The 18,187-nt window shown below is 46.3% G+C and overlaps 3 protein-coding genes across 4 annotated transcripts in view; 1 reads left to right on the plus strand and 2 right to left on the minus strand.

Annotated features, from left to right (window-relative positions):
• Positions 1-4,312, minus strand: part of iftap (intraflagellar transport associated protein) — a 21,835-nt gene extending 17,523 nt beyond the window's left edge. Inside the window, exon 1 of the mRNA XM_020456454.2 lies at positions 4,221-4,312. The gene's annotated coding sequence lies outside the window, so the exon portion shown is untranslated. The remainder of the gene's footprint in view (positions 1-4,220) is intronic.
• Positions 2,655-7,001, plus strand: rag2 (recombination activating gene 2). Its single transcript, XM_020456453.2, has 2 exons — positions 2,655-3,550; positions 4,592-7,001. The coding sequence occupies exon 2, from the start codon at positions 4,606-4,608 to the stop codon at positions 6,205-6,207; it is 1,602 nt and encodes a 533-aa protein (XP_020312042.1). The 5' UTR covers positions 2,655-3,550; positions 4,592-4,605; the 3' UTR covers positions 6,208-7,001.
• On the minus strand, positions 6,776-13,954 carry rag1 (recombination activating 1). 2 transcript variants are annotated; one of them, XM_020456607.2, is made up of 4 exons: positions 13,753-13,954; positions 12,262-12,615; positions 10,984-12,125; positions 6,776-10,324 (listed from the first exon to the last, which is right to left on the minus strand). In XM_020456607.2, the coding sequence occupies exons 2-4, from the start codon at positions 12,597-12,599 to the stop codon at positions 8,568-8,570; spliced, it is 3,237 nt and encodes a 1,078-aa protein (XP_020312196.1). In that variant the 5' UTR covers positions 12,600-12,615; positions 13,753-13,954; the 3' UTR covers positions 6,776-8,567. The 2 variants fall into 2 exon arrangements, with proteins under 2 accessions (XP_020312196.1, XP_020312197.1); XM_020456608.2 differs by lacking the exon at positions 13,753-13,954 and adding an exon at positions 13,447-13,642.
• Positions 13,955-18,187: the final 4,233 nt, after the last annotated feature.

The raw sequence follows: 18,187 nt of genomic DNA on the forward strand, positions 1-18,187 counted from the left end.
GTCTATAGCAGGCGGCAACGGTGAGAGACTTGTTTTTAGAGAGGTGGATTTTTAAAAGTAGAAGTTCAAATTGTTTGGGTACAGACCTGGATAGTAGGACAGAACTCTGCAGGCTATCTTTGCAGTAGATTGCAACACCGCCCCCTTTGGCAGTTCTATCTTGTCTGAAAATGTTGTAGTTTGGAATTAAAATGTCTGAGTTTTTGGTGGTCTTCCTAAGCCAGGATTCAGACACAGCTAGAACATCCGGGTTGGCAGAGTGTGCTAAAGCAGTGAATAGAACAAACTTAGGGAGGAGGCTTCTAATGTTAACATGCATGAAACCAAGGCTATTACGGTTACAGAAGTCGTCAAAAGAGAGCGCCTGGGGAATAGGAGTGGAGCTAGGCACTGCAGGGCCTGGATTCACCTCTACATCGCCAGAGGAACATAGGAGGAGTAGAATAAGGGTACGGCTAAAAGCTATGAGAATTGGTCGTCTAGAACGTCTGGAACATAGAGTAAAAGGAGGTTTCTGGGGGCGATAAAATAGCATCAAGGTATAATGTACAGACAAATGTATGGTAGGATGTGAATACAGTGGAGGTAAACCTAGGTATTGAGTGATGAAGAGAGAGATATTGTCTCTAGAAACATCGTTGAAACCAGGAGATGTCATTGCATGTGTGGGTGGTGGAACTAATAGGTTGGATAAGGTATAGTGAGCAGGACTAGAGGCTCTACAGTGAAATAAGCCAATAAACACTAACCAGAACAGAAATGGACAAGACATATTGACATTAAGGAGAGGCATGCTTAGTCGAGTGATCAAAAGGGTCCGGTGAGTGGAGAGGTTGGTTGGTGATTTAGACAGCTAGCCAGGGCATCGGTAGCAAGCTAGCATAGGATGGAGGTCTGTTGTTAGCTACCTCTTGCGTTCCGTCAGTAGATTAGTGGGGTTCCGTGTGGTGGAGGGGATCAATCCAAATCACACAACAACAACAAAAATAAAAACAATAGATATAGTTATAGAGGCCCAAGAAGAAAACATAATAATAATAATAATAAAAAATATAAAAAAATATAAAAAAATATTAAAAAATTAAAAAATTAATTAAAAAAAAGAGCTAAATAGAAAAATAGATTAAAAAAGATTTTTAAAAAATTGTCCGATTGTCTATTCAGATAGCAGCCGGTAAGACAGCTAACGGTTAGCAGGCCGCAGATGGGCGTTCAGGTAACGTCGCGACGGAGGAGCCAGCCGAATAACTCCTTCGGGTAGATAACGTCGGCAGTCCAGTTGTGAAGGCCCGGTGGGGCTCCGCGAAGGCAGCAAAACGGGTCCGGATAGGCGACTGCAGCCCAGGTGCGATTGATGGAACTCAGGAGTGATTGACGGAGCTTGCTAGCTCCGGAACAATTGATGTTTGCTCCGGAATCGACGAAGGCCGATAGTCACACGGATAGCAGCTAGCTAGCTGTGAGATCCGGGCATGAATGTCCAGAGAGCAGTCGAAATCCAGGGACATGGAGAGAAAAATTGGTCCGGTATGCTCCGCTCCGAGCCGCGCTGCGCCGTACAGAACTGGCGATAGACTTTCGAGCCAAAGGATAGCCGATGACCACAAACCGTGGTTAGCTGAACACCAACGACTTGCCAGTAAAGGAGCCAACTAGCTTCTGAACTAGCTTCTGGATTAGCTACTGGCTAGTTTCAGGCCAGCCTCCTGGAGTTTCTGGCTAGCTTCTTGGAGGATTACAGATCTGAGGTAAATAATACTTTTTTATAAATATACATTGGTGAGGCGGGTTGCAGGAGAGTGTTTTGAAGATGAGTTGATGGAAAATAAAAATAAAATGTATGTGAAAAAGTTGTAAATATATATATATACAGGACACGACAAGACGAGGACAAAAGACGTCTGAACTGCTATGCCACCTTGGAGATCGTATGATCGTCAGAACATCACAACTGTCACTGCACCCATTAATCAAAACCGGAATCTTGCAGGGAAGGACTTGTCAGGTATTGAAACATTATAGGGAGGACAGAAACAGGTGCTACAGCACTTTCTAATGACTCTGTTCTATCAATTATACTCTTCAAATCCCTGCATGGCCTGGGATCCATCTCCATGGCTCACTGCTGAGCCTGCCACACACATACAACTGCAACGACCCAGCTGCAACATAAAGCAGACCACTGTGTAGGTACCTTAAGGAACTGACTGACTGAGCTGGTTTGTTATTCAGTGCTGATTTGGAGGTGTATTATCTTAACTCATAGAAAAAACATGCCCACAGTATTCAGCTGTTAGGAATGGAGCTTTAGTTCCTGTTTCTGGTGCTGGAGGTACCCCCCTCTAAGCAACAACTCAAAGAGACACAGGTGCTCCGCTGCTTGTTTGTTTTTGAGTTCTAACGTTCTTCCAGGCAATTGTGGTTGCAGCGTTTGTTTTGTACGCTCCCTGAGCCTTCTCACAGCCCCTCCAAAACACAAAAACATTATGCTAATGGTTGTCAGACAGCTGCTTCCAGCTCACTGTGTGTTTGTGTGTGTGTGTGTGTGTGTTCCTCTCTCTCCTCCGGTAGACTACACAATAAGTGGTTAGGCATAATAGAAAAGGAATTCAAGCTTGAGTAGAACTAAAAATTAAAAGGAAATAAAGCTGTGCTATTCTCTTCCCTTTCTCTTCTTTAACACAGTATAATGTAAGTCATGCATCAGGTTCAGTGTACCGTGTGAGGACAGGAATCACAGTCCCACTGACTGCACATGGCACTACACACATGCCACTTAGCTGTAGTGTGGAAAATGCCAAACTGTTCACAGAGGGGATAATGATGGCTCTCCAGCTAAAAAATGGGATACATACAATGAGGCCCTCTGAATGTTCCACAGCTGTAATGACACACACACACACAGGGAGAGAGACAGGGAGCTAATGGCCACCTTCCCTTAGATGAAAAAGTAATCTGACAACAATAACGTGGCTGTACTCAGAGTAACAAAGCCAGCTTTTACACTGTCACTGTGAGGAGTCCACAGGAGAGGAATGCGATGGAACAGGGAGGATGAGCTAAAGAGAGGGGCTGGAAGGATTGGTGCACTACATTTGCAACTATATAAAGGGCTGACATTTCCATTAATTGCAAACAGACTGCCTTCAAACTGTAGCAGTCACAACTGTAAACTACCTTTGGTTCTTCAAGGTTCAATCACAAGAGCAATGACAAAACTAAAGCACAAAAACATTGTTCTTTGCAGAGAAACAAACTCTACTGTGCACAACCTATGATTACTTAACAGTGATTGTATTACCAGCTCAGTCTTATTGCAGTGTAGAGAGCACACCTGCCTGTCAGTAGCAGTCACAGACAGTTAACCTCAAGATCTGTAACTCATCTGAGTTAATCGAGCTTCACAAACTCTGTCAACCACTGTCTGTCTACACAGCTTAGTACTAAAGATACACACAGACTAGCCTAACTAATTACAACATTATTACAACATTCCACAACACTGTTCTTCGAGACGTTCAAAAAGTAACGTTAGCTACTTGAGCAGGAGGTAAGCAATGCTGAAATTCTGCTTTCAATGGAAGATTTGACAATGATCGTAGTAACGTTCGCTATGATTGTAACTCCAATGGGACAATAATGTCTAGACATGATCTATAGCTAGCTAGATACATTCATTGTCACATTGGAGTTATAATCATATAGCTGGCTAGATATATATTTTATATATAGTAAGGATTGTAGAAAAGTTAGCTAGCTATTTTATGTTCTAAATGATCTCTTTAGCATAAAGACAGCATACGTTAGATAAGTAACTTAGCATAGCCGTTATTACTGTCTAATTGAGCAGGACATCTCAATGGGACCTTACTAACTAACGTGATTAAATGTAGCAGAATGCTAGCTAGATGGTTTGCGTTGTTTACGTACTGTTATATCAAAAATCACAGTTTCTCATTTAAACCATCTTTAGCTATATCTCTGCACATCACATCATAGATGATTATTGCCGAGGCTAATTTAGGCTAGCTAACTTCACAACTAAGCTTAGCCAGCCAAACATGACCACAGCAGGCTGCCACATATGCTATCGAAGATGGCACTTGTATCATAGTATTATGTTCATTGTTCACCAAAATCGCTAGCTAACCCGTGTTTAGGAAAAATTGTTAGTTAAAACACGAGTAAAAGGTTGACAACAGAGCGTCGATTTACGTTACCTTCGCTTGGATTTGCGTAGAGCAATGAATGTTGGGAAATGAGTCTTTTGGCTATTTAATTGCACGAAAAGAAAGCGATTAAAAACTACACACTAATAGGAAATTTATCTGACAGTATTTTCTGCAGGTCATAAACGAATTTAGAATAAATAGTTCCTAAATAAACAACAATGAATACATTGGACTGAAAAAAAAATGTTTATCCTACTTGTTCAAACATAGTAAAAGGGCCTTTTCCTTTTAAGACACACGGTTCTGTCACTGATAATCAGACCATATAATTAGAAAGAGACAGACAACCCATGTTTAAAATCCTTCAGTTCAAAAGCAGCAGCTGACTGAGAAAATTTTGTGTTGTTGTTTTCCCACAGCCACCTGCGGTAGCATGTCTCTGCAACCACTGACTGCAGTGAACTGTGGCAGCCTCCTGCAGCCTGGCTGCTCCCTGTTACAGCTGGATGGTGACATATTTCTGTTCGGCCAGAAAGGCTGGCCCAGGCGCTCCTGTCCTACTGGGGTCTTCGGGGTACGCCTAAAGCATGGGGAGCTCAAACTGCGACCCATCTCCTTCTCAAATGACTCCTGCTATCTTCCCCCTCTGCGTTGTCCCGCCGTGACCCGCCTTGAGCCCCATGATGGACACCCAGAGGGCTACCTCATTCATGGAGGCCGAACCCCAAACAACGAGATCTCCTCCAGCCTCTACCTGCTGACCCTGGACAGCCGTGGCTGCAACCGCAAAGTGACCCTGCGCTGTCAGGAGAGAGAGTTGGTGGGAGAGCAGCCAGGGCCCCGATACGGCCACACACTTAGCATGGTGCAGAGTCTGGGCAAGCGGGCCTGCGTTGTGTTTGGGGGCAGATCCTACATGCCGGCCGGGGAGCGGAGCACAGAGAACTGGAACAGCGTTGTGGACTGCCCTCCTCAGGTGTTCATCATCGACTTAGAATTTGGCTGCTGCTCTGCCCACACCTTACCTGAGCTCACTGACGGCCAGTCCTTCCACCTAGCTTTGGCAAGAGACGACTATGTCTACTTCCTTGGTGGCCACACTCTGTCGTCTGACTCTCGTCCTCCTCGTGTGTTCTGCCTGCGTGTGGAGCTCCTGCAGGGCAGCCCTCTGCTCTCCTGTGAGCACCTGGACACCGGCCTGTCCATCTCCAGTGCTATTGCCACCCGTGTGGGGCCCTCCCATGAGTACATTATCCTGGGTGGGTATCAGTCAGAGACCCAAAAGAGGATGGAGTGCAGCAGTGTGGTGCTGGATGACTCTGGGATCAGCATCGAGCCCAGAGAGGCCCCTCAGTGGACAGGGGAAATCAGCCACAGCCACACCTGGTTCGGAGGCAGCTTGGGTGGAGGGAGCGCTCTGATTGGGGTCCCCTCTGAGGGCAGACCAGCCCCGCCCGAAGCACATTACTTCTACCAGGTGTGCTTCCAAAAGGAGGGGGAAGGAGAGGCTGAAGACGGGAACCAGGGCTGCAGCCAGGAGTCCACAGACTTTGAGGACTCCGCCCCTCTGGAGGACTCTGAGGAGCTGTACTTCGGCCGCGAGCCCCATGAGCTGGAGGACAGCAGCGAGGGAGAGGGGGATACGTACAATGAAGAGGATGAGGAGGATGAGACCCAGACAGGCTATTGGGTCAAATGTTGCCTGGGCTGCCAGGTGGACCCCAACACTTGGGAGCCCTACTACTCCACAGAACTGCTGCGGCCAGCCATGATCTACTGCTCCAAAGGGGAGGGAGGCCACTGGGTCCATGCCCAGTGTATGGAGTTGACAGAGGGCCTGCTGGTGAGGCTCTCGCAGGGAAACGGCAAGTACTTCTGCCTGGACCACGGGGGCCTGCCCCGCCAGGAGATGACCCCGCCACGCCAGGTGCTGTCCCTGAAGAGGAGCCCCATGAAACCCCAGCACAGGAAGGGCCCAATGATGCCGAAGATGACACCCGCCAAGAAGCGCTTCTTCAGGAGGCTGTTTGAGTGATGTCTGACCATGCAGTATAGTTATACTTACTCATTGATCAACTGGTTCATAATATGTCATTCTAAATGCCATATCATTGTTTGATGTGCCATTGCAGCAATTTACTGTTCTCAAACTTATAAGTAAATAAGTAAACTGAATTATTTTTTGTGCTTGTTTTTTGATTCCTTACAGTGTTCAATATTTTATGTAATAAACTAAAGTTTTGCAAGAAAAATGTATGAAACCAAATTGAATAAAAATGGAAATTATTGCTTCATGTTCTACTCCCACATATTACACATAGTGACTTTGTGGCTTGCGAGTTCACCCTCGTTTTTGGCAGTCATTATCAGGATTCTTTTAGAATATTTGAGGTTTGTCAAGCCAAATTTTCTTTGGAAGGTAGGCTAATACTGCTTGGACTGGCACAACTGTATGTAAACCTATAGAATATCATTTATTTTCTGTGGTTGAATGTTTGTGACAAAAATATGTTATGATAAAAAAAATTACATTGATCAGTTCACACAGGTGTAATAACATAAACCAACACATAAGCTCAGTTATCAATGGCAGAATCAACAAATATTTTGGATAAGTTTAATAGTGTGATAAATTGTTTGCTACATTTTCAGTACATTAACAGTATTGTAGAGAGGTATGAACAATTACTTCAGTAATCATGAAACACTAACAAAGGCCAATAAAACCACCAAATCAAATGAACAAACACATTAAACAAGTGAACAGTGAACAAATGTGCAACAGGTATACGTATCATTGTTTTCATTCAAATAAAAAAAATGAGTGAGTGTTTTTGGCAACAGTTGTTATTTTCCTGAGTTTAAATGTCCACTTGAAACATGACAAAGCAACAGATTGAATACACCGCTGATATGAGATTCACACAAGCCATATCCATCATCCTTCATGTAGCAAACGCAATTTAATAATGGAAAATACATTATTTAACATACCGTCATGTAAAACGTGATGTTATTATGTGACTGTGACTGTTGTTTAAACTAAATATTACACATTATGAAAATCTGTACATCATCAGGTTAAAGTCATGACAGTAAAATAGAACTAGAACATTTAATGTGTCAAATATAAAAATTGCCTGTCACAACTCAAAATGGTGTCGTCACATCAATCAATCAAACAAATAAACGATCAAATCAATTCAGTTCCCCTCAAGGCTCACTTGCTTCCCTGTTTACTCTTCCCTGTTTACTCGCTCCAGAAGAAGCATAGAACCAGGGTGTGTGAGGATTCAATAAAGATCATCTAAATACATCATTTTGTCAAGCCTAGGAGCCTACTGCATTTTCATGTGGTCAACAAAAAGGGCTGTTTATATGTTATTTTATGAAAAGAGGTAGAATGGTATTATTTCTCCTTCACTGTGCAAATGCTAAAACAGATAAAGATGGTTTCAAAGTCACCCAGGCCCCCATTTTGGACTTCGGGACCCAAATATGAAGCTCTAAAGCAATATTTCTTATATGGCAGCCCTGAAACGAAGACAATTTGAGTCTATATGATTCCATTTTGCTCCAGGACTGGAGATAAACTAATACACTGATCATAAATGTGAGCTCCTTTATCACAATTTCCATTCCATTACTTACAGTGCTTTCAATTGTTCCCATAAATAAACCCACTGGATAAATTCATGGATGTGTCATAACCCATGCAATACAATAAACTGTCCCACATTTCATAGGCACCCAGAGATAAAACACTAACTATCAAATCAACTAATGAACTAATATAAAATACCAATATAAAATGCAACAACATTTGGGAATTATGTATGGAAATTAAATTTAAGGTAAAAAATATTTTCAAATATCATCAGAGTAAATAATGAATCAAATAAAAAAGTGCCACCTTTTTTGGATTATGACAATTAATAATAATGTATTTACAGAATAAAGTATCTTCCTCTTACATCACTACTAATACATAGTTCATATTGTAGAGTAAATATTAAGTTTGAAACAGAACAGCAGGGGCGCACTGGTCATCTGGCTTTTCGTGGAAATGCTATACTAGCGGGTCCATTTTTTAGCCTAGTGGACATGTCAATTTTTTTTTTTGCACAAAATTATCATTATCTGGCTAATAATTGGGGCCTCAAGGGAAAATGTTTTGCTGGTGTGGGGGACTAGAGGAAAAAAATGGGCTGCTGTGTGGGCCTCAAGGAAAACACTGGGCTAACATGCTAGGAATGCCAGGACTGATTTTTGGTCCCAGTCCACCCCTGCAGAACAGTACAGTACAGACAGATTAGAATTAGACATGCTCCTGCTAAAACATACCCTCCTGTAATCCATAAAGTTCTAAAGAAATTTCATATTAAAACAATTTTTTCAAAAGTCTGGGACATCCAGTGACATGTCAGCATCCTCCTGTGTCTCCTGACTCCCTACAGTGTCAATGGTGGCCTGCAGAGCTTTGGCAGAGTCCTTGTGAGCTTCCATGAACTTCTGCAGGTACTTGGATGTGTAGAGCCAGTGGTGCTTCAGCACGTCCTCCAGCTCAAAGGTCTTGGACTGGCGGGCATTCATCTTCCTGAACCGTCTGAACAGCTTGTTCCCAGACTCATTCCCCTCGCTGGCCCAGGCCCCGATGGAGCCATCCCTCTCCACAATCTCTGGCACATGGGCCAAGGTCTTGTGCAGGTAGTTGGTGATCTTTCCGTCATACCTGTACTTGAAGACGGTGGAGAGCAGCTCTGCGAAGCGTTGGGAGTTGAAGCTATACCGGCAGAGCTCGTCTGGGCACTCCTTGGCCGGGCAGGTGGAGCGCCACACAGGCTTCATCTGGATGTAGAGCCCCATCAGCTCCCTCAGGGCTTCCTGACGCTCCTCTGAGCACACCAGCTCACACACTGCCTCCACTGCCTCCCGGGTCATCAGCTTCCGTGCATAGTTCCCATTCATCCTCATCACAGGCTTCAGCTTCATCTTCTTCCTCAGCTGCTTGTCCAGAGCGGCCCGCCAGCTCCGACGCTGCTCCCGGCTGGGGTTTGCCTTGTGATAGACCTCCCCTATCTCATCCTGGAAGATCTTGTAGAACTCAGTGGCATTGCCGATATCACAGTGCAGGGCGTCCAGTGTGGGCTGGGTCTCCATGAAGGGCTTGGCAGAGACGCCTTTGACTCGGTCTCGCAGCTCTTCAGCTGACTCAGAATGAGGGTTGGTCCTCCAAAGCTCGTAGCGCTCCAAGTTCTCGTCATGGCTGCGGGTGACAGAGTGGAGAGTCATGTTTTGGGAGGCCTCTGCCCGAGTGGAGTCACACAGCGTGCAGATGTAAGTGGAGCCAGAGGCCTCCAAACCCTCCATCTCTCGCACCATCTTCTCATCATAGCCCGTGCCCCGGAAGTGGAAGCGGAAGGAGCGAGAAAGGCCGCCCACAGACAGGATGAGACGGCTGTGCTTCATAGCATTCCTTTCGGCCACCACAGGTCCCAGGACGCCTGTGAGAGTCTCATGGTCCGACTCGTCCACAAACATCAGGCATAGCGGCTTGCAGGACATCTCTGAGTTGGGCTTGGGCTCCCGGAAAATGGTGATCGCCTCATCTTCTCCCTCAGCTTGAATAGAGACGGACATGATGGTGAAGGAGAAACGCACAGCCTTTTCCGGGACGGCCGGCCCTCCGCCATGCTTCTCACTGACGTCCCCCATACCATCGCAGGACTCCTTGATCATAACGCTGAAGCCCGAGGTGCAAGCACTGTCCTCCAGGCCTCGCTCTCTCAGCCCCTCCATGATGTCCTCCTCCAGGTCCTTCAGGGCTGACACCAGGGCCACGTCGTAGCGAAACCGTCGCGTGACTGTATCTGCTGGGGAGTCGTCCACCGAAGCGATCCACCCTGATAGCCCGTCAATGATCCCCACATGGCAGGATGTGGACACACTCTTGAGGGCCGGCTGCCACTCAAAGGGGTGGTAGCCTGGGAGGAGCTCCTTCTCTGCAGCGCGTAAGGTGTGCAGGGGCTGGAAGATCTGGCGCCCACTGGTGGCCTTGACGGTGCGGTACATCTTGTGGTACTGGCTGCAGCTCAGGAACGTGTTGACCCGGATGGCCAGACACACAGCAGGATGCAGGCCAAAGCCCCTGCCTGGAGCCGGAGAGAGAGTGATGGAGAGAAACAAAGGCAGATATTATGTATTATGAGTACCAAGACATGTTTATGAATGAGAGAGCTGTCATCGACCTCAGTCACTAGTTAATTCTAGCACTCTGATGATAATTTCAGTATGGAATATCTCTTAATTGCACCCCTGCATTTGCTGTCATTATGAACGTTATGCAGAGGACAGCAGGGTGAATCAGTGAAGCTGCCATAAACTGATGTATTGGCTGCAGATGAAAACAGACACCAGCTGGCCTCTATTCCCCAGAGTGGAGTACGATGCTGCCTGTATAATTTGCAGATACAAGTGGTGCTGATGTTGTTGACAAGAGTTGTTATTGTGCATTAGAGAGAGTGTGAAAAGGGGAGAGAAAAGAGAAGGGGGGAGAAAACGAGAGAGGGGGTGAGAGCGAGAGAGAAGGGGTGAGAGAGGGAAAGAGAGGGAGAGGAGCGAGAGGACAGAATGTGTAACAAGATTTTCCATTTACAAATATCCCACAGAGTGTGTAGTTGTCAATGTTTATGTGAACTGCATCTTTGAACAAATGCAATACTCGAATCTCAACAATAAGTGGCTCAAATCCTGTGATTACATCAGATCATATTTGTTGTATGTGTGAGCTACTGAATGTCCAGACTCCTACCTTGCATCATGGCCTCCAGTTCGTCTGCCTGCCGGTGTTCGTTTCCAGCCCTCAAAGCTAGCAGGAACAGGGTCAGGCACACCGACTTGGTGTCTCCACCTTCTTCCTTCTCTGCAAACACCTTCACCTGGGTCTTCAGGTCCCTCAGCCGGTGCTTCTGGGCACGCCTCGTCAGTGACAAGAGATGCTGTCGGGGCCTTCCCCCTTTGTTGACAGGCAGGAAGTTGTCCAGGCTATTTTCCGCTGACTTGTGGTCCCCATCCACTTTCTCCAGATGGTGACCCAAGCAGTGGGCTCTGAAGGAGTCCAGCCGTACCTGCTCCCCACAGCTCTCTCTGGGGCAAAGCAGCGGCAGGGAGTGCAGGACCCCCAGGAAGCCCTTAGCTGGGGCAGTAAGGTCGGCAGGGCCGCAGGGCAGGGTGCAAGCCGGGCAGTGGGGGCCCAGAGCGTAAATATATTTAGTGATGCAGCTGCGGCAGAAGAGGTGTCTGCAGGGGGACTGGACGGGCTCAGACAACAGGTGGTCACACACCTGACAGGTGACTGAGCTCAGGAAGTCCACAGGGAGGTCCTCGGACAGCAGTCTGGCACTAAGGTGCTCTTTCTGGCAGAGGGTGATGCTCTTCACCCACTGAGCTCTCTGGACGCTGGATCTCACCCAGGGTCTAAGTCCAGGTCCCTGGTGAGGATCTATCACTGTTCTCCAGGCTCTCTTCTCACCAACAATAGCAGCGTTATCCTGGAGGTCCCACTTGGTCCTCTTGGCCAGGCATTGGGCTCCACGAGTAGGCTTCCTCCTCTTCCTCCCTCTCCTCTGTAGTGAGGGTTTCTTGGGGTGGCAGAGGAGGCAGAGGGTGGTGTGGGGTCTCCACCCAGGGACATGGGTCCTGGAGAAGCTGCAGAAGCCCCCTCCTCGCATGGCCAATGTCCAGCAGCGCTGGCAGAAGAATGGCGGATGGACGACCTCCATGTCCCCCGCCACGTCCACTTTGAAGACCTTGAGGATGACCTCTGGCCAGCTGGTGGCCTTGCAGCCCATCCTACGCAGGGCACTCCTGCTAGCGTCGTCCAGAAGCCCCTGGACTTCATGCTCTGGACCTTTGGCTTTCCTCAGGGCCCCGCCACAGAGACGGCACAGACACCTGCACACACACATTAACATTAGGATATTACATAAACCAAAAGTTTGTCTCTGATCTTCCAGTATGTTTTAAACCGAGTGAAAGTACATTTCAGAGCTTGTCGCTGATTAAAAAACACTCCACTTCCTCGACTGACCTGAGGTGGTTCATGTGTGTGTCCATCTCCTGGAGTTTCAGGTCCACTCTCTTTCCCGGGCCCTCTACGTTCTCCTTGCTCTTACCCCCCAGGCAAAGCTTCATCACACTCCCTGGGAGACCCACCACATCCCCCACAGTTTCCCCCAGGGGTGCAGAGGCCACAACCCCAGACAAGGCCCCTCTCTCTAGCTGCATCTCCCCGGGCAGTGGGGCCCTCTCCATGGACCTGACCCGGAACAGCTTGAACTTCCAGTCTGAGAACTTGGAGTAGGGATGATGGAGCTCGGCCGGCATGGAGCACCGGGGGGCATATGTCTCCAGGGTACCCTCCTCCATAGTGTCAGCAACGGCTCTGGAGGAGAGGAGAGGAATAAAGGAGAGGAGAGGAGAGGAGAGGAGAGGAGAGGAGAGGAGAGGAGAGGAGAGGAGAGGAGAGGAGAGGAGAGGAGAGGAGAGGAGAGGAGAGGAGAGGAGAGGAGAGGAGAGGAGAGGAGAGGAGAGGAGAGGAGAGGAGTTAGATGATCAGTCCTAGTCCAACCAGCTTAACTTAAATCTGGTGGAATTTATGTACAATGTCCTCTGTAAACCAGTGAACAGGGTGGACATTTGAAATCTGACCCAGTTCTGTATTATACCATAAGTGGCATTTAGATCTTCTGTAAAATGCATGAGACATTCAGGGATCGATCCTCTACCAAACAAACTTTATTTTTATCTTCCCCCAATCCTGGTGCTCAGGGAACTGCTGTGGCAATTTTTGCCTTGGAATTGTGAAATTGATAAATGGACACACCTATCCCCGGAGGGCTGTCAATCACTTTTATTAGTCATTTTCTAGGCTGGAGACAGAATTGGAGCCCCAGGAGGCTCTTACTGGCATTTGGAGCACCCAGAAAAAGAAATAATTTTTCATTTCAGAAAAATAATTATACAGGAATAGGCCTATATTTTTTATATGCCACTTGAATTCAGAGGAAACTGTTCCAATTGGACCCTGAAGTAGTTATTTTGAAGGGCTCATCAACAACATCCTCATTCTCATAGTCAACTGCTCGTATACAATAATACCATGTGACTGTCAATGTACATTTGCAATGCTATGTCAACCAATGTACATTCATATACATTCAAGTAGCTCCACTATCAACACATCAATTAAACCAAAGAACAAACAGACTCTTACCATGTCTCACCATTGGCGTGCCCATAGTGTAATTTTCCTTCTCTCCATCTCTGTGTGTGTATGTACCCAGTGTGATTTTTCCCCGGGAAGTTTGGAAGTCTGCTTTACTCCCAGCTCTCTTTGTATCTCTCAGACTGAACTTTCATTAGAGTCTGACAGCTGAGTCACCCACTGTGTGTGTGTGTGTGTGTGTGTGTGTGTGTGTGTGTGTGTGTGTGTGTGTGTGTGTGTGTGTGTGTGTGTGTGTGTGTGTGTGTGTGTGTGTGTGTGTGAGAGAGAGAGAGAGAGAGAGAGCTGGGCCCTTACCTTGTTTTTTAGTCTCAGCTGGTGTCAGTTCCCTTGGGCCTCCTCTCCGCATGGGGGCACAGGGGGGACTTGGAGTCACAGCCTGCACAGTGTGTGTGTATGTTTGTGTCTATCTCTGGGCCTTGGGCTGATTCTTGGCTTGGTGTGTCTCCCACTACGGATTGTTACTCCATGGGAAGGATCTCTTTCTGTCTGTCCCTCTCTTCCTCCCTCTGGTATTTATACCCCGTACGGAGACCCCAACAGACAAACACTGCCACCTGAGACACTGGCAGCTGATCAGAAAACAATATGAGGTTAACCTCAAACACACACACACACAGTAGTACACAAACCCACAATCCTAAACAGACATATCCATAAACATCAAAACACACACCTTCAAACACATACACACTCACAAACATACAAACACTGCCAGTACATTAACACCTCACACTCCTCACCAGGTGGGGACTCTTTTGTGACACCCCTCCCCCTTTACCAACCTCCATCTGTGGATTCACCTCCACCAGGTGGTCCAAACTGTGAAAGGGAGAGTGGTGAAAGAATACCAGTACAGGGTTTTTATGGAGAACACAGTATATAGCCAGTAGAGCCCTACTTTCACAAAGAGGAGCAGTTAAATCAAATCAAATCAAATGTATTTATATAGCCCTTCGTACATCAGCTGATATCTCAAAGTGCTGTACAGAAACCCAGCCTAAAATCCCAAACAGCAAGCAATGCAGGTGTAGAAGCACGGTGGCTAGGAAAAACTCCCTAGAAAGGCCAAAACCTAGGAAGAAACCTGGAGAGGAACCAGGCTATGTGGGGTGGCCAGTCCTCTTCTGGCTGTGCTGGGTGGAGATTATAACAGAACATGGCCAAGATGTTCAAATGTTCATAAATGACCAGCATGGTCCAATAATAATAAGGCAGAACAGTTAAAACTGGAGCAGCAGCACGGCCAGGTGGACTGGGGACAGCAAGGAGTCATCATGTCAGGTAGTCCTGAGGCATGGTCCTAGGGCTCAGGTCCTCCGAGAGAGAGAAAGAAAGAAAGAAAGAAAGAGAGAATTAGAGAGAGCACACTTAAATTCACACAGGACACCGAATAGGACAGGAGAAGTGCTCCAGATATAACAAACTGACCCTAGCCCCCCGACACATAAACTACTGCAGCATAAATACTGGAGGCTGAGACAGGAGGGGTCAGGAGACACTGTGGCCCCATCCGAGGACACCCCCGGACAGGGCCAAACAGGAAGGATATAACCCCACCCACTTTGCCAAAGCACGGCCCCCACACCACTAGAGGGATATCTTCAACCACCAACTTACCATCCTGAGACAAGGCCAAGTATAGCCCACAAAGATCTCCGCCACGGCACAACCCAAGGGGGGCGCCAACCCAGACAGGAAGATCACATCAGTGACTCAACCCACTCAAGTGACGCACCCCTCCTAGGGACAGTATGAAATAGCCCCAGTAAGCCAGTGACTCAGCCCCTGTAATAGGGTTAGAGGCAGAGAATCCCAGTGGAAAGAGGGGAACCGGCCAGGCAGAGACAGCAAGGGCGGTTCGTTGCTCCAGAGCCTTTCCGTTCAACTTCCCACTCCTGTGCCAGACTACACTCAATCATATGACCCACTGAAGAGATGAGTCTTCAGTAAAGACTTAAAGGTTGAGACCGAGTTTGCGTCTCTTACATGGGTAGGCAGACCATTCCATAAAAATGGAGCTCTATATGAGAAAGCCCTGCCTCCAGCTGTTTGCTTAGAAATTCTAGGGACAATTAGGAGGCCTGCGTCTTGTGACCGTAGCGTACGTGTAGGTAGGTAAGGCAGGACCAAATCAGAGAGGTAGGTAGGAGCAAGCCCATGTAATGCTTTGTACATTAGCAGTAAAAACCTTGAAATCAGCCCTTGCTTTGACAGGAAGCCAGTGTAGGGAGGCTAGCACTGGAGTAATATGATCACATTTTTTGGTTCTAGTCAGGATTCTATCAGCCGTATTTAGCACTAACTGAAGTTTATTTAGTGCTTTATCCGGATAGCCGGAAAGTAGAGCATTGCAGTAGTCTAACCTAGAAGTGACGAAAGCATGGATTAATTTTTCTGCATCATTTTTGGACAGAAAGTGTCTGATTTCTGCAATGTTACGTATATGGAAAAAAGCTGGTCTTAGCTCATTGATCCATTTACATTATTGTAAAGTTACATTATTGTACAGTCTTGTATAGTCTAAGAATAATGGATGCTTCCTCAAGTCAGTGATACAGTCCTACTGTATCAGTAATTAAATTAAATACGATCAGAGGGAAGAATACAAACATAACATTGAGTGTGCAGTGAACATTTGTTAATTAATCCAATTAATGCTGGCTCCAGTCTTACCAAGCAGATTTTTTTACTGTAAATGACACGATCACTGGAGTGTGAACTTGATCTTTCATTTGATTCTGTTTTTCTTTGGGGGCAAAATAGATTTTAAAGAACTTATTTTAGCATTAGAAGACTCAGGCCAAGTACCATCATTGGGCCACGGGTGTGAAAGATTCAGCAGGCTACTGGTATTACTGATCTGGCTAAAAGATTATTGTAGCTCTGCTGGTTTCACTTTTCTAGATAACTTTGACACCTTCTGGAAACAAAAGACACTCTACAGGAATGACGGAGTCCATCCAAATCATCTTGGCTCCTTGATTCTGTCCACGCATTTCAAGGCTGCATTGAAACATTTATTATCAATGAGCTAAGACCAGTTCAGTTAATCCCTACTATTGTGACAATGAGTCGTCATAATGCTGCATCAAATGTACATTATCCTATGGGCGTTGGCAGACACAATATAAGTAACTTAATTTATGTCCCCCTAATTGCCCTGAATACCTCTGTTGATCCTACAGCTATTGTATGCAGTAATCATGAGCCTATGAACCAGAGTTACACTGTTAGCACTGAGGCAGTGTGCAATAGTAGGGAAACCACTTTGTGCAGCTCACCCTGCACTACCAGCTCCAATATAAATAACATGAGCAAGTCTACTTCTGATAAGCTTCCCAGTAAAGCATTAAATGTCACGCCCTGATCTGTTTCACCTGTTCCTGTGATTGTCTCCACCCCCTCCAGGTGTCACTTATTTTCCCCAGTGTATTTATCCCTGTGTTTCCTGTCTCTCTGTGCCAGTTCGTCTTGTATGTTTAGTCAAGTCAACCAGCTTGTTTTTCCTGTACACCATTTGCCATTCTCATTTTTTAGTCCTCCCGGTATTGACCCTTGCATGTCTCTGTCACGGCCGTTAAAAGAAGAGGACCAAGGTGCAGCGTGGTGAGCGTACATATTCTATTTATTAGAAAAGATGCCAAACGAAACAATAAACACTATAAAACAAACCGTGAAGCTAAAGGCTATGTACCATAAACAAAGTCAACTTCCCACAAACACAGGTGGGGAAAAAGAGCAGCCTAAGTATGGTTCTCAATCAGAGACAACGATAGACAGCTGTCCCTGATTGAGAACCCTACCCGGCCAAAACATAGAAATACAAATAATAGAACATAGAATACCCACCAAATCACACCCTGACCAAACCAAATAGAGACATGAAAAGGATCTCTGAGGTCAGGGCGTGACCGTTTCTGGACCCTGTACCCGCCTGCCTGACCATTCTGCCTGCCTTGACCACGAGCCTGTCTGCCACTCTGCACCTCCTGTTCTCTGATCTGGTTTTTACCTTTTTGCCTGTCCACGACCATTCTCTTGCCTACCCGTTTGGATTATTAAACATTGTAAGACTCCAACCATCTGCCTCCTGTGTCTGCATATGGGTCTCGCCTTGTGCCTTGATCATTTAAAAAATCAAGCAACACAGAAACGTGCAAAAAAAAAGCTCATATTAACATATGCAGGCTGAGAAACAAGGTCCATGAAGTCAATAACTTGCTTGTAACAGATGACATTCATATTCTGACTATCTCTGAAACTCACTTAGATAATATCTCTGATGATACAGTGGTAGCAATACATGGTTATAACATTTGCGGTCTATATTCAGAACCACATTCCTGTAAAGCTTAGAGACGATCTAATGTTAAATAGCGTTGAAGTAATATGGCTACAGGTTCATCTGCCATAAAATGATTGTGGGGGCTGTCTTGTTAGACTTCAGTGCAGCTTTTGACATTATCGATCATAGTCTGCTGCTGGAAAAAGTTATGTGTTATGGCTTTACACCCCCTGCTTTATTGTGGATAAAGAGATACCTGCCTAACAGAACACAGAGGGTGTTATTTAATGGAAGCCAGGTAGAATCAGGTAGAATCAGGATTTCCCCAGGTCAGCTATCTAGGCCCAATCTTTACTAATGACATGCCACTGACTTTGTGTAAGGCCAGTGTGTCTATGTATGCAGATGACTCAACACTATACATGTCAGTTACTACAGCGACTG

Source organism: Oncorhynchus kisutch, linkage group LG22, assembly GCF_002021735.2.
Source record: "Oncorhynchus kisutch isolate 150728-3 linkage group LG22, Okis_V2, whole genome shotgun sequence".
Taxonomy (NCBI): Eukaryota; Metazoa; Chordata; class Actinopteri; order Salmoniformes; family Salmonidae; genus Oncorhynchus; species Oncorhynchus kisutch.